Source organism: Lissotriton helveticus, chromosome 8 (genome assembly GCF_964261635.1).
Source record: "Lissotriton helveticus chromosome 8, aLisHel1.1, whole genome shotgun sequence".
Classification (NCBI taxonomy): Eukaryota; Metazoa; Chordata; class Amphibia; order Caudata; family Salamandridae; genus Lissotriton; species Lissotriton helveticus.
Genome location: NC_136069.1, coordinates 65788016 through 65810921, shown reverse-complemented (window position 1 = coordinate 65810921; position 22906 = coordinate 65788016). Strand labels below are relative to the sequence as shown.

Sequence of the window (22906 nt, the reverse complement as noted above, 5' to 3'; positions counted from 1 at the left end):
ATTAAGACTATATACGCCCACTGTTGGAGCAAATTTGTGGTATGGTTTACAGACAAATAGGCTGACTCTTTATCTGCACCCTTTTCCAAAGTTTTTATTTTTCCTTACCCTGTCCGAGCAGAGCTCTGCATTGGGCACGTAAGGGTTATTTGCTAACTCTGGCTTTCTGCGGCTGCTTTGCATTAAGCTCTACTACGCATTGGCCAAGAAACAACCCCTAGGAGGGCTTGTGTGCTCATTTCAACAGAGCACAGGCTGCGACCACAGCGTTAGAATGTGGAATTTTGGTCCTGGATATCTGACTGCAATGTGGAATTTGTTGCACATGTTAACCAAACACTTCAGCCTAGACAGTCTGGTCCGTCAAGATGGGCACTTTTCCCGTTCGGTCCTATAAGACTTTCTAGTCTCAATCAAGTTTGTAGACCCACCTCTGGGATGGTATTGCTGGAGTATCACTTCTAAGGTAAGGCATCTGTGGCTAGTAGTCTCGATCATATGAACACCTATCTTCGGTAACTCCCTATCTTTTTAGAGGCTCTGTCTAGCCACCGATTTCATACATCCCCATCACCCATCCTCTTCACTTTGTGAACAGATTTTTAGGTGCAGGGCTGTTCCTTTTTCAGGGGCTTAAGTTTCACACACCAGTAGTCCTTGTTCTTCTTTGTGGTTTGGCGCTCCTGATGTGGAAGGTTGCGAAAAGCAACGGACGTCCGTGCGCTAGGGTGGTGCCTGAATAGGCACCGCAGGTGTTCCTTCCAGCACAGATTACGCCAAGCAGAGCTGAGCGACGCAATCTACCGGCCCAAAGGGGTACTACTCATTTAAAAATAAAAAATGGTTCCATTCTGACGTCTGGGGATTATTCAAAGTTAAGGAATCTCTAGGTAGATATTCTCTACCAATTAAGACGTTACTGAAGATAAGTAACTATTCTACCGTGTAATGTTCTCTAAAGCATCCATGGTGACGTAGCATTTTCTATAACTCTTAAAAAGTGACCTTTTCTGATTTTTGCTACTGCTCCTTGTCTAGGTAAAGATGCGTCCTGCATGAGACTTGTCAGTACATTCAGTACTATTCAGTTGCCTCGGAGTGCCTTTGAAATAATGATACATTGCAGAACATTTTTGAATAACTAGATTTTTATTCTCGTGCTAGAGACTGATTCTTGCTTATTCCTGTTTATCTTGCCAAACAGGCATGTCGTTGCATTATCGTGTGTCATGCTAATTCTCGTTCCTTTTCTAGGCAGTCTGGGCTCTTGGTAACATTGCTGGAGACAGCACTGTGTGCAGAGACTATGTATTAGACTGCAACATTCTGCCGCCTTTATTACAGTAAGTGGAAACCTTGTTTTTATTTTTAGTAGTATGTACTGTCTGGGTGGGAGGGGATATATAGACCCAGCATGCATTACTTGAAGAAAATTAATTAATGGGAACTTGTGCTAGTTAACTTTAAGGTAGTCCTGTCACGTTTTGTAATAGTTTTAAAATCTTTTTGAAGGTCTTCCTGAAAGATGTCAGAGTGCTGTTAATATTCGTTCCATGTGAGGAACTGGGTCTGTTATATGGTGTTGTCTTCCCGAAGGACTTCCTTGGTCCGCGAAGATGGTGAGGGGATCCTAGTTGCAGAGTTGTCGTCCCACGTAGTCCTCCCTGGTCTGGCCAAAGTCTGGTGTCTCCAGTCTGCTGCAACTCTGTGCATCGGGTCTTGGTCCTCGTTGCTGCACGGTGGGGGGGGGGGGTTAGTGACTGGAAGACTTTGGGTTGCCATTTGCCCAACAAGCTTCTTCAGCTGTTGTGTCCCTCTGCTGCGAACAGGAGGCCAGTCAGCTGGCCCTTTGAGTTTCTTGACTTGACTGGGCTCTGGAAACTGCTTCTCCTTGAGCAGGACCCGGCAGGCACAGTACCTCTCTTCACTACCCAGCAGGTGTAATTGTTGGACAGGCCACATGAAGGGCTCGCTCCCTCCCCGCAGGACAGGGCCCGGGCCACCGTCAGCACCATTGCCCGGCCCAACCGCCATCTTGGACACGGCACCACGCGGCCGTGCGGCCTCAGCCCGACCCCCAACCCTGGGCCTGGCCAGGCCCCGACATCCCGGCACCACCCTCCACCCAGGAGGTGAACGGCCCACTTGGCAGGTCAATGGGAGTACGAAGTGTCGATGGCTCTCCCCCGCCAGGTGCCGAGCACCCCCAGCTTCCTCGGGCGCTGGCTCCACCCCCCTGCTGGGTGTCTGGACTCCCTCATCCCGGACCTCCCGACCTCCAAGAGCGAGGGTCCGGACATCAAAGGGCGCCAGACCTATAACTGAGGCAGCCCCAGGACAGGAAGGCAGTTGTATCCTGGAGTCGAGAGACCCCGAGAAGAACTCATCCTTGACGGACTGTTGGCGCTGCCACAGCCCTGCCTTGGGAACTATTGTCCTGCCTGCTGGCGCTGCCGCGGCTCTGCAACCTTCATCCTCGTGGGACCTGCTGGCGCTGCCGCGGCCCTCTGCAACCTTCATCCTCGTTGGGACCTGCTGGCGCTGCCGCGGCCCGTAGTAACCTCCATCCTCGTGGGACCTGCTGGCGCTGCCGCGGCCCGGTGCAACCTGCATTCTCGTGGGACCTGCTGGCGCTGCCGCGGCCCGTAGTAACCTCCATCCTCGTGGGACCTGCTGGCGCTGCCGCGGCCCGGTGCAACCTGCATTCTCGTGGGACCTGCTGGCGCTGCCGCGGCCCGTTGTAACCTTCATCCTCGTTGGGACCTGCTGGCGCTGCCGCGGCCCGTTGCCACCTACGACCTCTTCGGGACCTGCCGGCGCTGCCGCGGTCCGACCCATCCGAACACCGAGCTCGAGGATTGTGAGCTATCACCGTTACACCTCAGTACCCGTAGGTACCAAGACTGTCCCGCTACCCCCTTCCCTTACTAGAGACTAGAATTGAGAGGATCATCATGTCCTGATCGCCTTGTATCGCACCACTCTACTACCAGAAGTGCCTATAAAAGGTGTTACCCTGATCTTTGTGTGGTGTCCATCTGTGGGGGGGAAGTTACCTGTCTGTGCGATCACTGTGCTCGGCCGACCCTCCAGGTCTCCGTCTAACATTGGTGGCTAGCGGCGGGATCCGAACCAACGCGTACCGTACAGACAGTAACTCACCCTACAACTAAAACCACAATGACGACCAAAGAGAGCGGATCGGCGGAGAAGTTCCAGATGGAAAAGCTGGAAGAATACAACCACCGAGAGCTCAAGCAATTTTGCATGGACTTAGGCATTGCTACCACCGGGCTAAGCACAAAAGAAGACTTCAAAGACGCCCTAGAGGCCTGGACAGAGATAAATACCGCAACCCCCCGGGACCCCGCAGCCCCGGAAGTCAACACCACCCGGACGGAGGAACGGAGAACAGGCCCCTCCCATGAAGAGATCCAAGAGCGGGAAAAAAATAGATTACACGAGTTAGACTTGGCACGACTCAGATTAGACGGAGAATTGAAACTGGCGGAACAAAAGATAAACTTAGAACACTTACGGCTCAGAGAAGAGCGAGAGGAAAAACAGAGACAGAGAGACCTCGAAGAAAAAAGACTGGCATACGAGCACGAGTGCAAACTAGCGGAGATAGAAATGCGCAAACTGAACAAAAACCTAGGGGTGCCCGAGCAACCGCACTCCCCGGGTCCTACCGAGCAGAAGGTCCACATCCCCAAAGATGTGGTCCGAGAATATCACCGGAACGACGACATACAGCAGTGGTTCAAGGCCTATGAGATTGCCATGACCGCCCACCGGGTCGCTCGAAGTGACTGGGGAGCCGGTCTATGGGGGAGATTCGTCAACGAGGGTCGTGATGCCCTGCTGCAGCTTCCGGACCATCAAATGACGTCCTATGACCACATGAAGGCCGCCCTCCTCAATCGATATGGACTTACACCCGAAATGTACCGCCAGAGGTACCGCAACTGCACCAGGATCCCAGGTACGACGTGGTTGGAATACGTGAACTATTTCAGCCGAGCCTTCGAGGGGTGGATCAAGGGTAACAACGTAACCACTTACGAACAACTCTTCAATCTCATTGTGTGGGAGCACCTCTCCAACAACTGCTTTGTCGAGCTCAGGCAGCACCTCCTCGACAGTAAATTGACTGAACCCCGGCAGCTCGCCACCGAGGCTGACCGGTGGGAGAGCACCCGAGTGGCCCGGAGTGGGCCGAATGAGCAGAACAGAACCAACCAAGGTCACCATCGTCCCCGAGGAGGAGGAGGAGGCCCGGGCCGGGGCAGAGACGCCGCCCCGGCCGCACCCACTAACGCCACCCCGGCCCCAGCAGGCCGGGGAAACCCCCCGATGCGCCCGGGATTCCGAGCTAACGTGACGTGTCATCGATGCCAGCGAGTCGGCCACTATGCTAGTGACCCGACCTGCCCGAGGAACCAGGCCCCCGGGCCCCGCCAGATGGCGGCCGCCGCCCTGGGAGAAGAACAAGTCTCCGAAGACACGGAGACCTATGAGTCGGAGCAGTTCGAGTGGGAACCCGCCGCCATGACCCTGGCATGCCTAGGAGGAAGAGACATGGTCCCGCGGACTCCCCTGCCCGCCAACACTCGGAAGTACAGCCAATGGGTGAGCATCAATGGGCGCAAGGCCGAGGCCCTGCGTGACACCGGGGCCAGTGTGACGGCCGTCCGCTGTCACCTGGTGACCCCAGAACAAATCCTACCAAACGTACTTTGCCCCGTCCGATCGGCAGATAACTCGGAGAGCCTGTGTCGGATGGCCTGCGTCCCCTTCGAATGGGGAGGAGTGTCCGGCATGCTGAAAGTAACTGTCCGTGACGATGCCCCCGTAGACTGCCTCCTGGGGAACGATCTCGAGAGCTCCCCGTGGGCCGCTGTGGAAAGAAGAGAGCATCTGGGGATGTTGGGTCTCCCGGACTGGGCGTGCGTAACCACCCGGTCCATGGCCACCCGCACCATCCCTAGACCAAAAGAACCAGAATGGGCAGCACCTCCGCCCTCGATCACTCCAGAAGAAGACTTCCTCCAGACCGACCACCCGGACCCCACCCCAGAGGGGTCCACACAGCCCCCCGAGCTTCCCGACCTGGCTCAGTGGCGTCAAGAAGGGGGGCCCACCCAGGAACAATTCCGGCAGGAGCAAAAGACCTGCCCCTCTCTCGAGGGATTGCGACAGCAAGCGCTCGCCCAGAGCCAAGGAGACACCACCGGGGCCCACTGGGTTTATTGGGACAATGATCTCTTGTACAGCGAACCGAAAATCGCAGAACTGGGGGCCGGTCGAGTGCTGGTGGTGCCCCTCCACTTCAGAGACTTCCTGTTGAACCTAGCCCATGATGTCCCCCTGGCCGGGCACCTGGGCCAAGACAAGACCTACCACCGCCTGGTGACTCACTTTTTTTGGCCCAAAATGAGAAATGACGTATCCAACCATTGCCGGTCCTGCCAGACCTGCCAGGCCAGTGGGAAGAGCGGACGCAAACTCAAGGCACCCCTACAACCATTCCCCGTGGTGACCACCCCGTTCGAAAGGGTGGGAATAGACATTGTGGGGCCCCTGGACCCCCGAACAGCACAGGGACATCGCTTCATCCTGGTCCTGGTGGATCACGCTACCCGCTATCCTGAAGCGGTCCCCCTTCGTACGATAACAGCCCCAGTAGTGGGTCGAGCCTTGATGGGGATCTTCTCTCGAGTGGGCTTTCCCCGGGAAGTCGTCAGCGACAGGGGTACGAACTTTATCTCAAAATACATGAAGTCCCTCTGGCAACAGTGTGGGGTCACCTACCGATTCACGACCCCCTATCACCCTCAAGGGAACGGACTGGTTGAGCGGTTCAACCGCACGCTCAAAGGGATGATTGGGGGGTTGGAAGAGCCCCTCCGTCGCCAGTGGGATGTGCTACTACCGGGCCTTCTCTTTGCCTACCGAGAAGTCCCCCAGAAGTCCCTCGGCTTCAGCCCTTTCGAACTCTTGTATGGACACCCGGTGCGAGGCCCGCTCAGCCTAGTCAAAGAAGGCTGGGAAATGCCCCCTCTAAAAGACACTCCAGATGTTTTCAAGTACCTCCTAACCCTCCGCAACCAGACCAGAAGGTTCAGAGAGATGGCAAAAGCAAACCTGGAGGCCAGTCAGGAGGACATGAAAAGGTGGTACGATCAAAATGCATCCTCCATCGAATTTGAACCCGGCCAACAAGTGTGGGTAATGTCTCCTACCGAGCCATGCGCCCTGCAAGACAAATGGACGGGGCCCTTCAAAGTAATCGAGCGCAAGAGCCCTGTCACCTATCTCATCGATATGGAATCTTCCCGAAACCCTCTCCGGGTCCTCCACGCTAACAGACTGAAACCCCACTTTGCACGCTCCGAACTCAGTCTCCTGATGGCAACCGACAATGGAACCGAGGAGGACTCCGAACCCCTTCCTGACCTCCTACGGTCACGGGAGAAGGACGGCTCCGTGGACGGGGTCCGACTCTCGGAGGCCCTCACCCTGGAACAGCGCCAAGACTGCCGAGTCCTCCTGCTCCAGTTCTCCACCCTGTTCTCCCTCACCCCAGGGGTCTCCCCCTGGTGCTTACACGACGTGGACACTGGAGACAGTCCCCCTATCCGCCATCGGGCCTACCGCGTACCAGATCGGGTACGGCCTGCATCCAAGAGGAGGTCGCCAAGATGCTCACACTCGGGATCATCGAGCCCTCAGACAGCCCCTGGGCCAGCCCAGTGGTACTGGTCCCCAAAGCGGCCGCTCCCGGCGCCACGCCGGAGCTCCGGTTCTGCGTCGACTACCGGGGCTTGAATGCGGTCACCAGAACAGACGCACACCCCATCCCCCGAGCGGATGAACTAATCGACCGCATGGGAGCTGCCCGCTACCTCAGCATCTTCGACCTGACAGCGGGCTACTGGCAGATCGGTCTCACACCCCGGGCCCAAGAACGATCGGCATTCTCTACCCCTGATGGCCACTATAACTTCAAGGTCATGCCATTCGGCATGAAGAATGCGCCAGCAACATTTCAGCGGCTAGTAAACCAGGTCCTGGCAGGACTCGAAGGATTCAGCGCCGCCTACCTGGACGATATCGCTGTGTACAGCCACCACTGGTCCGACCACCTCCACCACCTCCGAGAGGTGCTACAGGCCCTCCAACGAGCTGGCCTCACGATCAAGGCCAGCAAATGCCAAATTGGCCAGGGGTCCGTGACCTATCTCGGGCACCAGGTGGGAAGCGGTCTGGTGGCCCCTCTGCAACTCAAGATCGCTGCCATCCAGTCGTGGCAGTCCCCCATCACCCAGACCGAGGTCCGCGCCTTCTTGGGACTCACAGGCTACTACCGACGGTTCGTGAGGGACTATGGCAGCATCGTAGGGCCCCTCACGGAACTCACCTCTAAAAACCAACCCAAGGAGGTCAACTGGACCCCAGACTGTCAAGCGGCCTTCGAGAAGCTGAAGACCGCCATGTGCTCCGCCCCGGTGCTCCAGGCCCCCGACTACAGCCGGGAATTTATCGTCCAAACAGATGCCTCCGACCACGGCGTTGGAGCAGTCCTTTCCCAGCTGAACCCCGAAGGACTTGACCAGCCAGTGGCTTTCATCAGCAGACGGCTCCTGGCCCGAGAACGACGCTGGAGCACCATCGAGAGGGAGGCCTTCGCCGTGGTGTGGGCCCTCAAAAAGCTCCGGCCTTATCTCTTCGGCACCCACTTCCGGGTCCAGACCGATCATCGACCCCTGCAATGGCTCATGCAGATGCGGGGGGAAAACCCGAAACTACTACGTTGGTCCATCTCCCTGCAGGGGATGGACTTCACTGTGGAACATCGACCCGGCCAAGACCACGCCAACGCGGATGGCCTGTCCCGCTTTTTCCGCCTCGACGAGGAAAGTCCCCAAGAAGATGGGTGACTCTCCCCGCCTTCAGCTGGGGGGGACGCATGTTGGACAGGCCACATGAAGGGCTCGCTCCCTCCCCGCAGGACAGGGCCCGGGCCACCGTCAGCACCATTGCCCGGCCCAACCGCCATCTTGGACACGGCACCACGCGGCCGTGCGGCCTCAGCCCGACCCCCAACCCTGGGCCTGGCCAGGCCCCGACATCCCGGCACCACCCTCCACCCAGGAGGTGAACGGCCCACTTGGCAGGTCAATGGGAGTACGAAGTGTCGATGGCTCTCCCCCGCCAGGTGCCGAGCACCCCCAGCTTCCTCGGGCGCTGGCTCCACCCCCCTGCTGGGTGTCTGGACTCCCTCATCCCGGACCTCCCGACCTCCAAGAGCGAGGGTCCGGACATCAAAGGGCGCCAGACCTATAACTGAGGCAGCCCCAGGACAGGAAGGCAGTTGTATCCTGGAGTCGAGAGACCCCGAGAAGAACTCATCCTTGACGGACTGTTGGCGCTGCCACAGCCCTGCCTTGGGAACTATTGTCCTGCCTGCTGGCGCTGCCGCGGCTCTGCAACCTTCATCCTCGTGGGACCTGCTGGCGCTGCCGCGGCCCTCTGCAACCTTCATCCTCGTTGGGACCTGCTGGCGCTGCCGCGGCCCGTAGTAACCTCCATCCTCGTGGGACCTGCTGGCGCTGCCGCGGCCCGGTGCAACCTGCATTCTCGTGGGACCTGCTGGCGCTGCCGCGGCCCGTAGTAACCTCCATCCTCGTGGGACCTGCTGGCGCTGCCGCGGCCCGGTGCAACCTTCATCCTCGTTGGGACCTGCTGGCGCTGCCGCGGCCCGTTGTAACCTTCATCCTCGTTGGGACCTGCTGGCGCTGCCGCGGCCCGTTGCCACCTACGACCTCTTCGGGACCTGCCGGCGCTGCCGCGGTCCGACCCATCCGAACACCGAGCTCGAGGATTGTGAGCTATCACCGTTACACCTCAGTACCCGTAGGTACCAAGACTGTCCCGCTACCCCCTTCCCTTACTAGAGACTAGAATTGAGAGGATCATCGTGTCCTGATCGCCTTGTATCGCACCACTCTACTACCAGAAGTGCCTATAAAAGGTGTTACCCTGATCTTTGTGTGGTGTCCATCTGTGGGGGGGAAGTTACCTGTCTGTGCGATCACTGTGCTCGGCCGACCCTCCAGGTCTCCGTCTAACAGTAATCATAGTCAGTGTAGCCTTTCTTTGCTGGACCCTCAATGCAGCTGGGCCATCCTCTTTCGGTCCTTCCAAGTTGGGCGAGGTCTGGGGGTTAGGGGTGCCCTCTTTATGCTCGGAAAGTGCCCTCAAGACAGGATGCTTTTAGTGGCCAATGGGCTACCAGCTGCCCTCCCCACCTCGTTTCTCATTCTTGTGAAGTGTTGCATCAGGCTATGCACCATTCTGCCCACTCCCAAGATGGTGAGACCCTTCTCTGAGTTCAGACCTTCCTACCCCACCCCTGGGGTGTGGCTACCTCAGGCTACATGCCCCTAGGGTAACCGGTTTGGCATCTAGTTTCCCCACTCTGCTTCTTGTCAGCCTGTCTACCTCTACAGCGGGGCAGCCCTCCCTCCAGGTGCTACACATCAGCCCTTTAACGTTTGCTTCACCTTTCAAGTCTGCCTTTTTGGGTCCAACGCCTAAGTGGCTTCCTGCAGGAGGGAGCTGACGACTCCCTGGCCTGCAATCCCTTATTGTGCGCCTTCCTGAGAGTCGTTGCCATGTCTTTCCACCAGGGCAGAAAGCAGTCTCAAGGAGTAGGGTCGATGTGTGTTCGGGAAGGCACAGGAGTTTTAAAGACAAAGTGGCAGCTTTCCTAAAGCTGCTCACTGAAACAAGTAACATTAATTTCGACTTGAGATAAGTTGGGCTTAATATAACAAGTTGTTTGATAATTTGGCCTGCCCACTTTGGTCTCACAGTTCATGAGTTAGCAAAGGTGAGGGATCTGAGTGTAACCCTGTACTTGCCACTTGGGCGACCAAGTCTATCCACAGTAAAACAATAGTTTTGTCGGTTTTACTGGCGGTACATGTACAGTACATGTCCTATGTCACACCCTGCCTTTTAGATTAGCTAGGCCTACCTTAGGGGTGACTTGCACACGTCTAGGGAAGCAGTGGCTTTGCCTTTGCTGTTAGACGGGGACCCTGAGGGTCGGCCGGATACCGAGGGAGAGATCCCCGAGGGGGACCGTCTCCGGCGATCGTACAGACAAGTACCCTCCCTCCCCACAAACAGGCACCACACCAAGTCGAGTTCAAGGTTTTATATAAGGTTCTTAAGGCAAGGATATCAGCGATACAGGATAACTTGGACCCGGGGGTCCTCTCACTTCTAGTCTCTGTAGGGAAAGGGGGTAGCGGGACAGTCTTGGTACCGGATCGGTACAGGTTGTGGTAAAAGGCGAGCTCACAATCCTCGAGCTGGAGGGTCTGTGGATCGGGCCGCGGCAGCGCCAGCAGGCCAAGGTGATAGTCTCATAAAGCAGAGGGCCGCGGCAGCGCCAGCAGGCCAAGTCGATGGTTTCACGAGGCAGAGGGCCGCGGCAGCGCCAGCAGGCCAAGACGATGGTTTCACGAGGCAGCGGGCCGCGGCAGCGCCAGCAGGCCAAGACGATGGTTTCACGAGGCAGAGGGCCGCGGCAGCGCCAGCAGGCCAAGACGATGGTTTCACGAGGCAGAGGGCCGCGGCAGCGCCAGCAGGCCAAGACGATGGTTTCACGAGGCAGAGGGCCGCGGCAGCGCCAGCAGGCCAAGACGATGGTTTCACGAGGCAGAGGGCCGCGGCAGCGCCAGCAGGCCAAGACACGGATGAGTTCTTCTCGGGTCTCTCGACTCCAGGATACAACTGCCTTCCTGGTCTGGCCCTGCCCCAGTTATAGGTCTGGTCCCCTTTGATGTCCGGACCCTCGCGCCTGGGGGCCGGGAGGTCCGGGATGAGGGAGTCCAGACACCCAGCAGGGGGGTGGAGCCAGTGCCCAGGCGGCCTGGGGTGATCGACACCTGGCGGAGGAGAGCCGTTGACGATTCCTTCTCCCATTGACTCGCCAAGTGATCACTCTGCCTCCTGGGAGGATGGTGGGGCCTCGATGTCGGGACCGGCCGGGCCCGGGGTTAGGGTCGAGTTGAGGCCACGCGGCCTCGTGCTGCAGTGCCCCAAGATGGCGGCCGGGTCGATGTCGTGGGGTAGATGGTGACCCGGGCCAGCTGGGTCCGGAGCTGGTGTCTTGTAGTGGAGGGATTGCAGGGTACTTCGGGTGGTCGTTTGTGGACTCTGGCTGGGGATGCAGGGAGAGCCAGGGTCCTGGTCCCATTGCGGGGAGGGGGGACAGCTCGAACATGCGGCCTGTCCAACATGCGTCCCCCCCAGCTGAAGGCGGGGAGAGTCAGCCATCTTCCTGGGGACTCTCCTCGCTGAGGCGGAAAAAGCGTGACAGGCCGTCGGCGTTGGCGTGGTCCTGGCCTGGACGATGTTCCACCGTGAAGTCCATCCCCTGCAGGGAGATGGACCAGCGCAACAGCTTCGGGTTCTCCCCCCGCATTTGCATCAGCCATTGCAGGGGTCGGTGGTCTGTTTGCACCCGGAAGTGGGTGCCGAAGAGGTATGGCCGGAGCTTCTTGAGTGCCCAGACTACGGCGAAGGCCTCCCTCTCAATGATGCTCCAGCGCTGTTCTCGGGGCAAGAGGCGTCTGCTGATGAAGACCACCGGATGGTCGACCCCTTCGGTGTTGAGTTGGGAGAGGACGGCCCCCACACCATGATCGGAGGCGTCCGTCTGCACAATGAATTCCCGGCTGTAGTCGGGAGCCTGGAGCACGGGGGCTGTGCACATGGCGGTCTTTAGCTTCTCGAAGGCTGATTGGCAGTCCGGGGTCCAGTTGACGGTTTTGGGGCTCTTTTTGGAGGTGAGCTCTGTGAGGGGCCCCACGATGCTGCCATAGTCCTTCACGAACCGCCGGTAGTATCCGGTGAGCCCCAGGAAGGCCCGGACCTCCGTTTGGCTCGTAGGGGGTGGCCAGGCCTGGATGGCAGCAATCTTGAGTTGGAGAGGGGCCACCAGCCCGCTTCCCACTTGGTGTCCCAGGTAGGTCACGGACCCTTGGCCAACTTGGCACTTGCTGGCCTTGATGGTGAGCCCGGCTTGCTGGAGGGCGTGTAGAACCTCCCGCAGGTGGCGGAGGTGGTCGGTCCACTGGTGGCTGTACACAGCAATGTCGTCCAGGTAGGCGGCGCTGAAGCCTTCCAGGCCCGCCAGTACCTGGTTTACCAGCCGTTGGAACGTTGCCGGGGCGTTTTTCATGCCGAAGGGCATGACTTTAAAGTGGTAGTGCCCGTCTGGGGTAGAGAAGGCGGATCGTTCTTGGGCCCTAGGGGTGAGGCCGATCTGCCAGTAGCCCGCTGTTAGGTCGAAGATGCTCAGGTAGCGGGCGGCCCCCATCCGGTCAATTAGCTCGTCTGCCCGGGGGATGGGATGAGCGTCGGTCCGGGTAACTGCATTCAGCCCTCGATAGTCCACGCAGAACCGGAGCTCAGGGGCAACGCCCGGGGCAGCTGCCTTGGGAACCAGGACGACTGGGCTCGCCCAGGGACTGTCTGAGGGTTCGATCACTCCTAGGGTCAGCATCTTGGACACCTCGGTCTGGATGCAGGCTCGTACCCAGTCTGGTACGCGGTATGCTCGGTGTCGAATAGGAGGGCTGTCCCCGGTGTCCACATCGTGGAGGCACCAGGGGGTGACTCCGGGGGTGAGGGAGAACAGGGAGGCGAACTGCCTCAGGAGCGTTTGGCAGTCTTGGCGTTGCTCCGGGGACAGGGCCTCGGAGAGCTGGACCCCTTCCACTGAGCCATCCTGCTCGAGGGCCCTCAGTAAGTCCGGAAGGGGTTCGGAGTCTTCTTCTGTCCCAGTATCGGTAGCCATCAGGAGGCTGAGTTCGGATCGCACAAAATGGGGTTTGAGCCTGTTGGCATGGAGGACCCGTAGGGGGTTCCGGGCAGTCTCCATGTCGATTAAATAGGTGACGGGCCCCTTGCGTTCGATTACCTTGAAGGGCCCGGACCATCTGTCTTGGAGGGCACAGGGCTCAACCGGGGACATCACCCAGACCTGTTGTCCAGGTTCGAACTCAATGGAGGACGTGTGCTGATCGTACCACCTCTTCATGTCCTCCTGACTGGCCTCGAGGTTGGCTTTGGCGGTGTCTCGGAACCGCCGGGTCTGGTTGCGGAGAGCCAGGAGATACCGGTAGATGTCCGGGGGAGTTTTCTGGGGAGGCTGCTCCCAACCTTCCTTGACTAGGCTGAGGGGGCCCCGGACGGGGTGCCCGTACAGTAGTTCAAAGGGGCTGAAGCCGAGGGACTTCTGCGGGACCTCCCGATAGGCAAACAGGAGGCATGGAAGCAGTACGTCCCACTGGCGTCTAAGGGGTTCTTCTAGACCCATAATCATCCCCTTGAGGGTGCGGTTGAATCTCTCGACCAGTCCGTTTCCTTGCGGGTGATAGGGGGTCGTGAATTTGTAGGTGACCCCGCATTGCTGCCAGAGGGACTTCATATATCTGGAGATAAAGTTCGTGCCCCTGTCACTGACGACCTCCCGGGGGAACCCCACCCGGGAGAAGATCCCCATCAGGGCCCGGCCCACCACGGGGGCCGTCACAGTCCGAAGAGGGATGGCCTCGGGATAGCGGGTGGCGTGGTCTACGAGGACCAGGATGAACCGGTGTCCTTGGGCTGTTCGAGGGTCGAGGGGCCCCACAATGTCTATTCCCACTCGTTCAAACGGGGTGGTGACGACAGGAAAGGGTTGTAATGGTGCTTTGATTTTTCGGCCACTTTTTCCGCTGGCCTGGCAGGTGGGGCAGGCCTTGCAGTGGTTGGTGACATCCTTCCGCATGTGGGGCCAGAAAAAATGGGTCACCAGGCGGTCGTAGGTTTTATCCTGCCCCAGGTGTCCGGCAAGGGGGACATCGTGGGCTAAGTTCAGGAGGAAGTCTCGGAAGCGAAGGGGCACCACCAGCACCCGACTGGCCCCTAGTTCTGCAATTTTCTGCTCGCTGTAGAGCAGGTCTTGGTCCCAGTAGATCCAGTGGGCCCCCGAGGTATCCCCGGTGCTCTGGGCCAGGGCTTGCTGCCGGAGTCCTTCGAGAGAAGGACAGGTTTTTTGCTCGGCCCGGAATTGTTCCTGCGTGGGGCCTCCCTCCTGCCGCCATTGTGCCAGGTCAGGGACGTCCCGAAGCTGGTCGGGTCCTTCTTCGGTTTGGGTCAAGGGAATGGCTTCTGGGGCGGCCTCCTCTGGGAGGAGCGCGGGAGGAGGTTCTGGCCACTCGGGCTCTTCTGGGCTGGGGACCGCGCGGGCGGTCATGGACCGGGTCGTGACGCAGACCCATTCGGGGAGGCCAAGCATCCCCAGGTGCTCCCTCCGTTCGACAGCTGCCCAGGGAGAGCTTTCAAGGTCGTTTCCTAGGAGGCAGTCCACGGGGGCATCATCGCGGACAGTTACTTTTAACATCCCTGTTACTCCTCCCCACTCGAAGGGGACGCAGGCCATGTGGCATAGGCTTTCGGAGTTGTCGGCTGATCGAACAGGGCAAAGAATGTTCGGCAAGATTTGGTCTGGAGTGACGAGGTGGCGTCGGACCGCCGTTACACTGGCCCCGGTGTCGCGGAGGGCTTCCGCCCGGCGACCATTGATGTTAACCCATTGACCGTACTTCTGTGTGTTGGCGGGAAGGGGGGCCCGCGGAATCATGTCTCTCTCCCCTAAGCAGACCAGTGCCATGGCGGCGGGTGCCCATTCCGAGGGATCGGTCTCGTATTCCTCTTGGTCTTCCGGGATTATTTCTTCCCCTAGGGCCGCCGCTGCAACTTGGCGGGGAGTCGTGTTCGGATTCTTTGGGCAGTTGGGATCACTGGCGTAGTGGCCGGGTCGCTGGCACCTGTGGCACGTAATGTTGGCCCGGAAACCGGCCCGGACGGCAGGGCTTCCCCGGCCAACCGGGGTCGAGGGGTTTCTGGGGGGTGACGAGGGGCCGGGGTCTCTCCCCCGACCCTGACTTCCTCCTCCCCCTCGGGGGCGATACGATCTGGATACTTCGCTGGGTGCGCTCCGGCCAACTCGGGTGCTTTCCCACCGGTCGGCTTCGGCGGCGAGTTGTCGAGGGTCGGTTAGCTTGCTGTCCAGGAGGTGTTGCCGGAGCTCCACGAAGCAGTTGTTCGACAGGTGTTCCCATACGATAAGGTCAAAGAGTTGTTCGTAGGTGGTTACTTTGTTGCCCTTGATCCACCCCTCGAAGGCTCGGCTAAAAAAGTTCACGTACTCCACCCAAGTTGTACCCGGAATCCGTTTGCAGTCGCGGAACCGTTGGCGGTACATCTCAGGTGTGAGCCCGTATCGAGTGAGGAGGGCGGCCTTCATGTGGTCGTAGGAGGTCATTAGCTGGTCCGGGAGTTGCAGCAGGGCGTCCCGCCCTTCGTTGACAAACCTCCCCCATAATCCGGCTCCCCAATCGCTTCGGGGAATCCGGTGGGAGGTCATTGCCACCTCATAGGCTTTAAACCACTGCTGGATATCATCGTTCTTGTGGTATTCCCGGATGACATCTTTGGGGATGTGAACCTTGGGCTCGGTCGAGGCAGACGGGGTCGGTCGTTCGGGGAGCCCGAGGTCTTTATTCTGTTTCTGAATCTCCAGTGCTTTGAGATTGCGCTCATGTTCGTACTCTAGTCTCTTTTCCTCTAGCTCCCTCTGTCTTTGCTTGTCTTCCCGCTCTTCCCTGAGCCGTAAGTGTTCCAGGGTTATTTTTTGTTCTGCCAGCTTGAGTTCGCCATCCAAGCGCAGTCGGGCAAGTTCTAATTCGTGGAGTCTGGTTTTTTCTCTTTCTCGGATCTCTTCCAGGGAGAGATCCGCTCTTTCTTTAGTTGGTGCGGGGCTCGTTTCGGTTGTTTGTGTTCGGGGTACGGCCGTACCCGTTTCTGCCCAAGCTTCTAGGGCTCGTTTGAAGTCTTCCTTTGTGCTAAGACCTGTGGTTGGAAGTCCAAGTTCTATGCAATATTGCTTCAGTTCCCGGTGGTTGTAGTCTTCCAATTTTTCCATCTGAAATTTTTCCGTTGTTCCGCTCTCTATTGACATGGTTGTTGTGTGTGGTGGGGCGAGTGACTTTCTGTACGATTATGCGTAGGTTCGGATCCCGTCGCTGGCCACCAATGTTAGACGGGGACCCTGAGGGTCGGCCGGATACCGAGGGAGAGATCCCCGAGGGGGACCGTCTCCGGCGATCGTACAGACAAGTACCCTCCCTCCCCACAAACAGGCACCACACCAAGTCGAGTTCAAGGTTTTATATAAGGTTCTTAAGGCAAGGATATCAGCGATACAGGATAACTTGGACCCGGGGGTCCTCTCACTTCTAGTCTCTGTAGGGAAAGGGGGTAGCGGGACAGTCTTGGTACCGGATCGGTACAGGTTGTGGTAAAAGGCGAGCTCACAATCCTCGAGCTGGAGGGTCTGTGGATCGGGCCGCGGCAGCGCCAGCAGGCCAAGGTGATAGTCTCATAAAGCAGAGGGCCGCGGCAGCGCCAGCAGGCCAAGTCGATGGTTTCACGAGGCAGAGGGCCGCGGCAGCGCCAGCAGGCCAAGACGATGGTTTCACGAGGCAGCGGGCCGCGGCAGCGCCAGCAGGCCAAGACGATGGTTTCACGAGGCAGAGGGCCGCGGCAGCGCCAGCAGGCCAAGACGATGGTTTCACGAGGCAGAGGGCCGCGGCAGCGCCAGCAGGCCAAGACGATGGTTTCACGAGGCAGAGGGCCGCGGCAGCGCCAGCAGGCCAAGACGATGGTTTCACGAGGCAGAGGGCCGCGGCAGCGCCAGCAGGCCAAGACACGGATGAGTTCTTCTCGGGTCTCTCGACTCCAGGATACAACTGCCTTCCTGGTCTGGCCCTGCCCCAGTTATAGGTCTGGTCCCCTTTGATGTCCGGACCCTCGCGCCTGGGGGCCGGGAGGTCTGGGATGAGGGAGTCCAGACACCCAGCAGGGGGGTGGAGCCAGCGCCCAGGCGGCCTGGGGTGATCGACACCTGGCGGAGGAGAGCCGTTGACGATTCCTTCTCCCATTGACTCGCCAAGTGATCACTCTGCCTCCTGGGAGGATGGTGGGGCCTCGATGTCGGGACCGGCCGGGCCCGGGGTTAGGGTCGAGTTGAGGCCACGCGGCCTCGTGCTGCAGTGCCCCAAGATGGCGGCCGGGTCGATGTCGTGGGGTAGATGGTGACCCGGGCCAGCTGGGTCCGGAGCTGGTGTCTTGTAGTGGAGGGATTGCAGGGTACTTCGGGTGGTCGTTTGTGGACTCTGGCTGGGGATGCAGGGAGAGCCAGGGTCCTGGTCCCATTGCGGGGAGGGGGGACAGCTCGAACATGCGGCCTGTCCAACATCTGTTAATGGCAAAGTCGGGCTAGCAGTGAGCGTATGCTCTCCCAGCCTGCAGTGTGGGACTGCGGGGCTCGTTTTACTTTGGGGACCTCCAGGGTGGTACACCCAGTGCTGAGAGTCCTGGAGTACATCTCTAATTTACATGCCTAGGTTACCAGGGTACCATTTACTAGGGAATTACAGGTAAGTTAGCCATTTCCCGTTGGGTACAGCCAATTCAGCATAAACTTTGTCAGGGCACTGAGGTCTGGTTAGCAGGCCTTATTGCAATCTCAGTTGAGAGACCAGTTGCATCAGCCGAAAAACTTGGGGGGTGACCATACAAAAAGAGGGATTTCCTTCTAATTGACTACTAGTGAGTTATTTTCACAACAGCGGTGCTACATACACTTATCTGTAGCTTGTGGCCAGGCGTATACCTGGTAGAGCAGGTTTGTAGCATTGTGAGACATTTACTGCTACTACCTATCCACCATTTGTGTTATCCTGTTTTAATGTTTTGAAATACAGTATTCTTTTTGAGTCCTCCCTGTCACTGGCAATTGTTAGGTTACCACTGGGTATGGCCATTCCTTTGTTTCGGCCTAACCTCTCTCCTGTCACAGCCACTACCACCCCCCCTCCCCCTCCAGCCAGGCATGCTTCAATCACAGTTAGTCTCTTTTTTGATGGAGTGTAAATTCCTGCGGAAAAGGTCTGCAGGGTTCGGTTTTAACACATGGGGTGCTTTCAAGGGGCGCAAACAGGATGCCAAAACAGTTCTTGGGAATTCACTGTCTGGTTGCTGGAAAGCCCTGCTTTGTTCTTCCTGAAGTCTGTCTCGGAGTTTATTTGCAGCACAGTGCTTCAAACTCCATTTTAGTGTTAAATGTGGGAGGACACTGCTATTACCCTAGAGTATGTGTGAGCATGTGTGTTTGTGTATGGGATGGCGTGCGTGTGTGCGTGTGTGTGTGTCAGTGTCAGTGAATGTTAGCGAGCATGTGTTATGCAGATCTGCTGTTGGCCCTGGCATGCTTCTTGGCTTATAGAAACACCCTTGACAAAATGTTGGTACTGGAATACTGGAGGCAATACCTGCTATTCAATACCCTTGTCAAAATGCTAATGCTGGCACACTGTAGGTTAAAAAATGCCAGCGCTGGCGTACCAGAGGATATTTTTGGCATAGGTGGCAAATTGTTGGTGAAGGCACATTGAAGCAAATTCTTGGCAACAGACAGATGTGGCAAGGTCATGGGGCAATCTATGACAAAATGAGGTCCTTGAAATATTAGACATAACCTTTGATATAAAGGACCTCCATAGTGCAAGGGAAGCTGTATTGGGAAAATTCAGGCATATAGTATGTAATGTTTAGGCAAAAGGTGCCACCATGGCAAAATGTTGGTCCTAGCAATGGAGGTAATTTATTTTTAGGTCTCGGCAACGAGATCTATTGTCGCCGAGTTCACTCGCAAGGGAATACAGAGCGGTGCACGAGCCGACCAGGGTCTGTGGACGCGCACACACCCAGGCAGGCACGGGAAAGACACAGACAGACAGACAGACAGACGCACGCACACGCACACACACACACCCTCCCTCTCTGCCCACTCCCTCTCTGCCGCCCCCCCTCTACCCCCACTCACCGGGCTCTTTCCCTCCGCAGCGGGTCAGTCATGGCAGCAGGCAGACTCTGTGTCTTCTCCGGCGATCTTCAGCTGATGTGCACGCCCACGCTGCGTCTAGTGCGCGCCCACCACGCTGTTTCGCGCCCGTTGATCCTCAGCTTGTGATTACTACTCCTTCTAACCCGGATTCTAAATTACTATTTCTTGGTTCTCTAACTCCACTCTGTTGATTCGTAACAAACTGATATTCAGCACATTTCACAGTCTCGCTTTTGCTTCTCATAAATACAATAAGATTATTTTAAGCAAATGTCTACCCTTCTTTTGGTCCTGTGCCTATTATGCTTCGGACTATAGAGTTTTAGAAAGTGTGGTGGAAGATTCCATGAGTGCAGAGTAGTGAGTGCAGAGTAGTGAGTGCAGAGTAGTGAGTGCAGAGTAGTGAGTGCAGAGTAGTGAGTGCAGAGTGGTGAGTGCAGAGTGGTGAGTGCAGAGTGGTGAGTGCAGAGTGGTGAGTGCAGAGTGGTGAGTGCAGAGTGGTGAGTGCAGAGTGGTGAGTGCAGTAGAGTGCAGAGTGCAGAGTGCAGTAGAGTGCAGAGTGGTGAGTGCAGTAGAGTGCAGTAGAGTGCAGAGTGCAGAGTGGTGAGTGCAGTAGAGTGCAGCAGAGTGCAGTAGAGTGCAGAGTGGTGAGTGCAGTAGAGTGCAGAGTGCAGTAGAGTGCAGAGTGGTGAGTGCAGTAGAGTGCAGTAGAGTGCAGAGTGCAGTAGAGTGCAGAGTAGTGAGTGCAGTAGAGTGCAGTAGAGTGCAGAGTGCAGAGTGGTGAGTGCAGTAGAGTGCAGCAGAGTGCAGTAGAGTGCAGTAGAGTGCAGAGTGCAGTAGAGTGCAGAGTGGTGAGTGCAGTAGAGTGCAGTAGAGTGCAGTAGAGTGCAGAGTGCAGAGTGCAGTAGAGTGCAGAGTGGTGAGTGCAGTTGAGTGCAGAGTGCAGTAGAGTGCAGAGTGGTGAGTGCAGTAGAGTGCAGAGTGCAGTAGAGTGCAGAGTGGTGAGTGCAGTTGAGTGCAGAGTGCAGAGTGGTGAGTGCAGTAGAGTGCAGAGTGCAGTAGAGTGCAGAGTGGTGAGTGCAGTTGAGTGCAGAGTGCAGAGTGGTGAGTGCTGGTGAGTGCAGAGTGCAGTAGAGTGCAGAGTGGTGAGTGCAGAGTGCAGAGTGGTGAGTGCTGGTGAGTGCTGTTGAGTGCAGAGTGGTGAGTGCTGTTGAGTGCAGAGTGCAGTAGAGTGCAGAGTGGTGAGTGCAGTAGAGTGCAGTAGAGTGCAGAGTGGTGAGTGCAGTAGAGTGCAGTAGAGTGCAGAGTGCAGTAGAGTGCAGAGTGCTGTTGAGTGCAGAGTGGTGAGTGCAGTTGAGTGCAGTAGAGTGCAGAGTGGTGAGTGCAGTAGAGTGCAGAGTGCAGTAGAGTGCAGAGTGCAGTAGAGTGCAGAGTGCAGTAGAGTGCAGAGTGGTGAGTGCTGTTGAGTGCAGAGTGCTGTTGAGTGCAGAGTGGTGAGTGCTGTTGAGTGCAGAGTGGTGAGTGCAGTAGAGTGCAGAGTGCAGTAGAGTGCTGTAGAGTGCAGAGTGCAGAGTGGTGAGTGCAGTAGAGTGCAGAGTGCAGTAGAGTGCAGTGTGCAGAGTGGTGAGTGCAGTAGAGTGCAGTAGAGTGCAGAGTGCAGTAGAGTGCAGAGTGGTGAGTGCAGTAGAGTGCAGAGTGCAGAGTGGTGAGTGCAGTAGAGTGCAGAGTGCAGTAGAGTGCAGAGTGGTGAGTGCAGTTGAGTGCAGAGTGCAGAGTGGTGAGTGCTGGTGAGTGCTGGTGAGTGCAGAGTGGTGAGTGCAGAGTGGTGAGTGCAGTAGAGTGCAGAGTGCAGTAGAGTGCTGTTGAGTGCAGAGTGCTGTTGATTGCAGAGTGGTGAGTGCAGTAGAGTGCAGAGTGCAGTAGAGTGCTGTTGAGTGCAGAGTGCTGTTGATTGCAGAGTGGTGAGTGCAGTAGAGTGCAGAGTGGTGAGTGCAGTAGAGTGCAGAGTGCTGTTGATTGCAGAGTGGTGAGTGCAGTAGAGTGCAGAGTGGTGAGTGCTGGTGAGTGCAGAGTGGTGAGTGCAGTTGAGTGCAGAGTGGTGAGTGCTGTTGAGTGCAGAGTGGTGAGTGCTGTTGAGTGCAGAGTGGTGAGTGCAGTAGAGTGCTGTTGAGTGCAGAGTGCAGTAGAGTGCAGAGTGGTGAGTGCAGTAGAGTGCAGAGTGGTGAGTGCAGTAGAGTGCAGAGTGGTGAGTGCAGTAGAGTGCAGTTGAGTGCAGAGTGCAGTTGAGTGCAGAGTGCAGTTGAGTGCAGAGTGCTGTTGAGTGCAGAGTGGTGAGTGCTGTTGAGTGCAGAGTGGTGAGTGCTGTTGAGTGCAGAGTGGTGAGTGCTGTTGAGTGCAGAGTGGTGAGTGCAGTTGAGTGCAGAGTGCAGTAGAGTGCAGAGTGGTGAGTGCAGTAGAGTGCAGTAGAGTGCAGAGTGCAGTAGAGTGCAGAGTGCAGTAGAGTGCAGAGTGCAGTAGAGTGCAGAGTGCAGAGTGCTGTTGAGTGCAGAGTGCTGTTGAGTGCAGAGTGGTGAGTGCAGTAGAGTGCAGAGTGCAGTAGAGTGCTGTTGAGTGCAGAGTGGTGAGTGCAGTAGAGTGCAGAGTGGTGTGTGCTGTAGAGTGCAGAGTGGTGAGTGCAGAGTGCAGTAGAGTGCAGAGTGCAGTAGAGTGCTGTTGAGTGCAGAGTGCTGTTGAGTGCAGAGTGGTGAGTGCAGTAGAGTGCAGAGTGCAGAGTGGTGAGTGCAGTAGAGTGCAGAGTGCAGTGTGCAGAGTGGTGAGTGCAGTAGAGTGCAGTAGAGTGCAGAGTGCAGTAGAGTGCAGAGTGGTGAGTGCAGTAGAGTGCTGTTGAGTGCAGTAGAGTGCTGTTGAGTGCAGAGTGGTGAGTGCAGTAGAGTGCAGAGTGGTGAGTGCAGTAGAGTGCAGAGTGCAGTAGAGTGCAGTGTGCAGAGTGGTGAGTGCAGTAGAGTGCAGAGTGCAGTAGAGTGCTGTTGAGTGCAGAGTGCTGTTGAGTGCAGAGTGGTGAGTGCAGTAGAGTGCAGAGTGCAGAGTGGTGAGTGCAGTAGAGTGCAGAGTGCAGTAGAGTGCAGTGTGCAGAGTGGTGAGTGCAGTAGAGTGCAGTAGAGTGCAGAGTGCAGTAGAGTGCAGAGTGGTGAGTGCAGTAGAGTGCAGAGTGCAGTAGAGTGCTGTTGAGTGCAGAGTGCTGTTGAGTGCAGAGTGGTGAGTGCAGTAGAGTGCAGAGTGGTGAGTGCAGTAGAGTGCAGAGTGCAGTAGAGTGCAGAGTGGTGAGTGCAGTTGAGTGCAGAGTGCAGTTGAGTGCAGAGTGCAGTTGAGTGCAGAGTGGTGAGTGCTGGTGAGTGCAGAGTGGTGAGTGCTGGTGAGTGCAGAGTGGTGAGTGCTGGTGAGTGCAGAGTGGTGAGTGCTGTTGAGTGCTGTTGAGTGCAGAGTGCTGTTGAGTGCTGTTGAGTGCAGAGTAGTGAGTGCTGTTGAGTGCAGAGTGGTGAGTGCAGTAGAGTGCAGAGTGGTGAGTGCAGTAGAGTGCAGAGTGCAGAGTGGTGAGTGCTGTTAAGTGCAGAGTGGTGAGTGCTGTTGAGTGCAGAGTGGTGAGTGCTGTTGAGTGCAGAGTGGTGAGTGCTGTAGAGTGGTGAGTGCTGTTGAGTGCAGAGTGGTGAGTGCTGTTGAGTGCAGAGTGCAGAGTGCTGTTGAGTGCAGAGTGGTGAGTGCTGTTGAGTGCAGAGTGGTGAGTGCTGTTGAGTGCAGAGTGCTGTTGAGTGCAGAGTGGTGAGTGCTGTTGAGTGCAGAGTGGTGAGTGCTGTTGAGTGCAGAGTGGTG

At 57.2% G+C, this 22906-nt stretch overlaps 1 protein-coding gene across 1 annotated transcript in view; it reads left to right on the top strand.

Annotated features, from left to right (window-relative positions):
- The window catches only part of KPNA1 (karyopherin subunit alpha 1), a 205752-nt gene that overhangs the window by 113104 nt on the left and 69742 nt on the right, over positions 1–22906 (top strand). The window contains exon 7 of the mRNA XM_078656634.1: positions 1255–1343. Coding sequence (XP_078512760.1) covers positions 1255–1343 — 89 coding nt within the window. The remainder of the gene's footprint in view (positions 1–1254; positions 1344–22906) is intronic.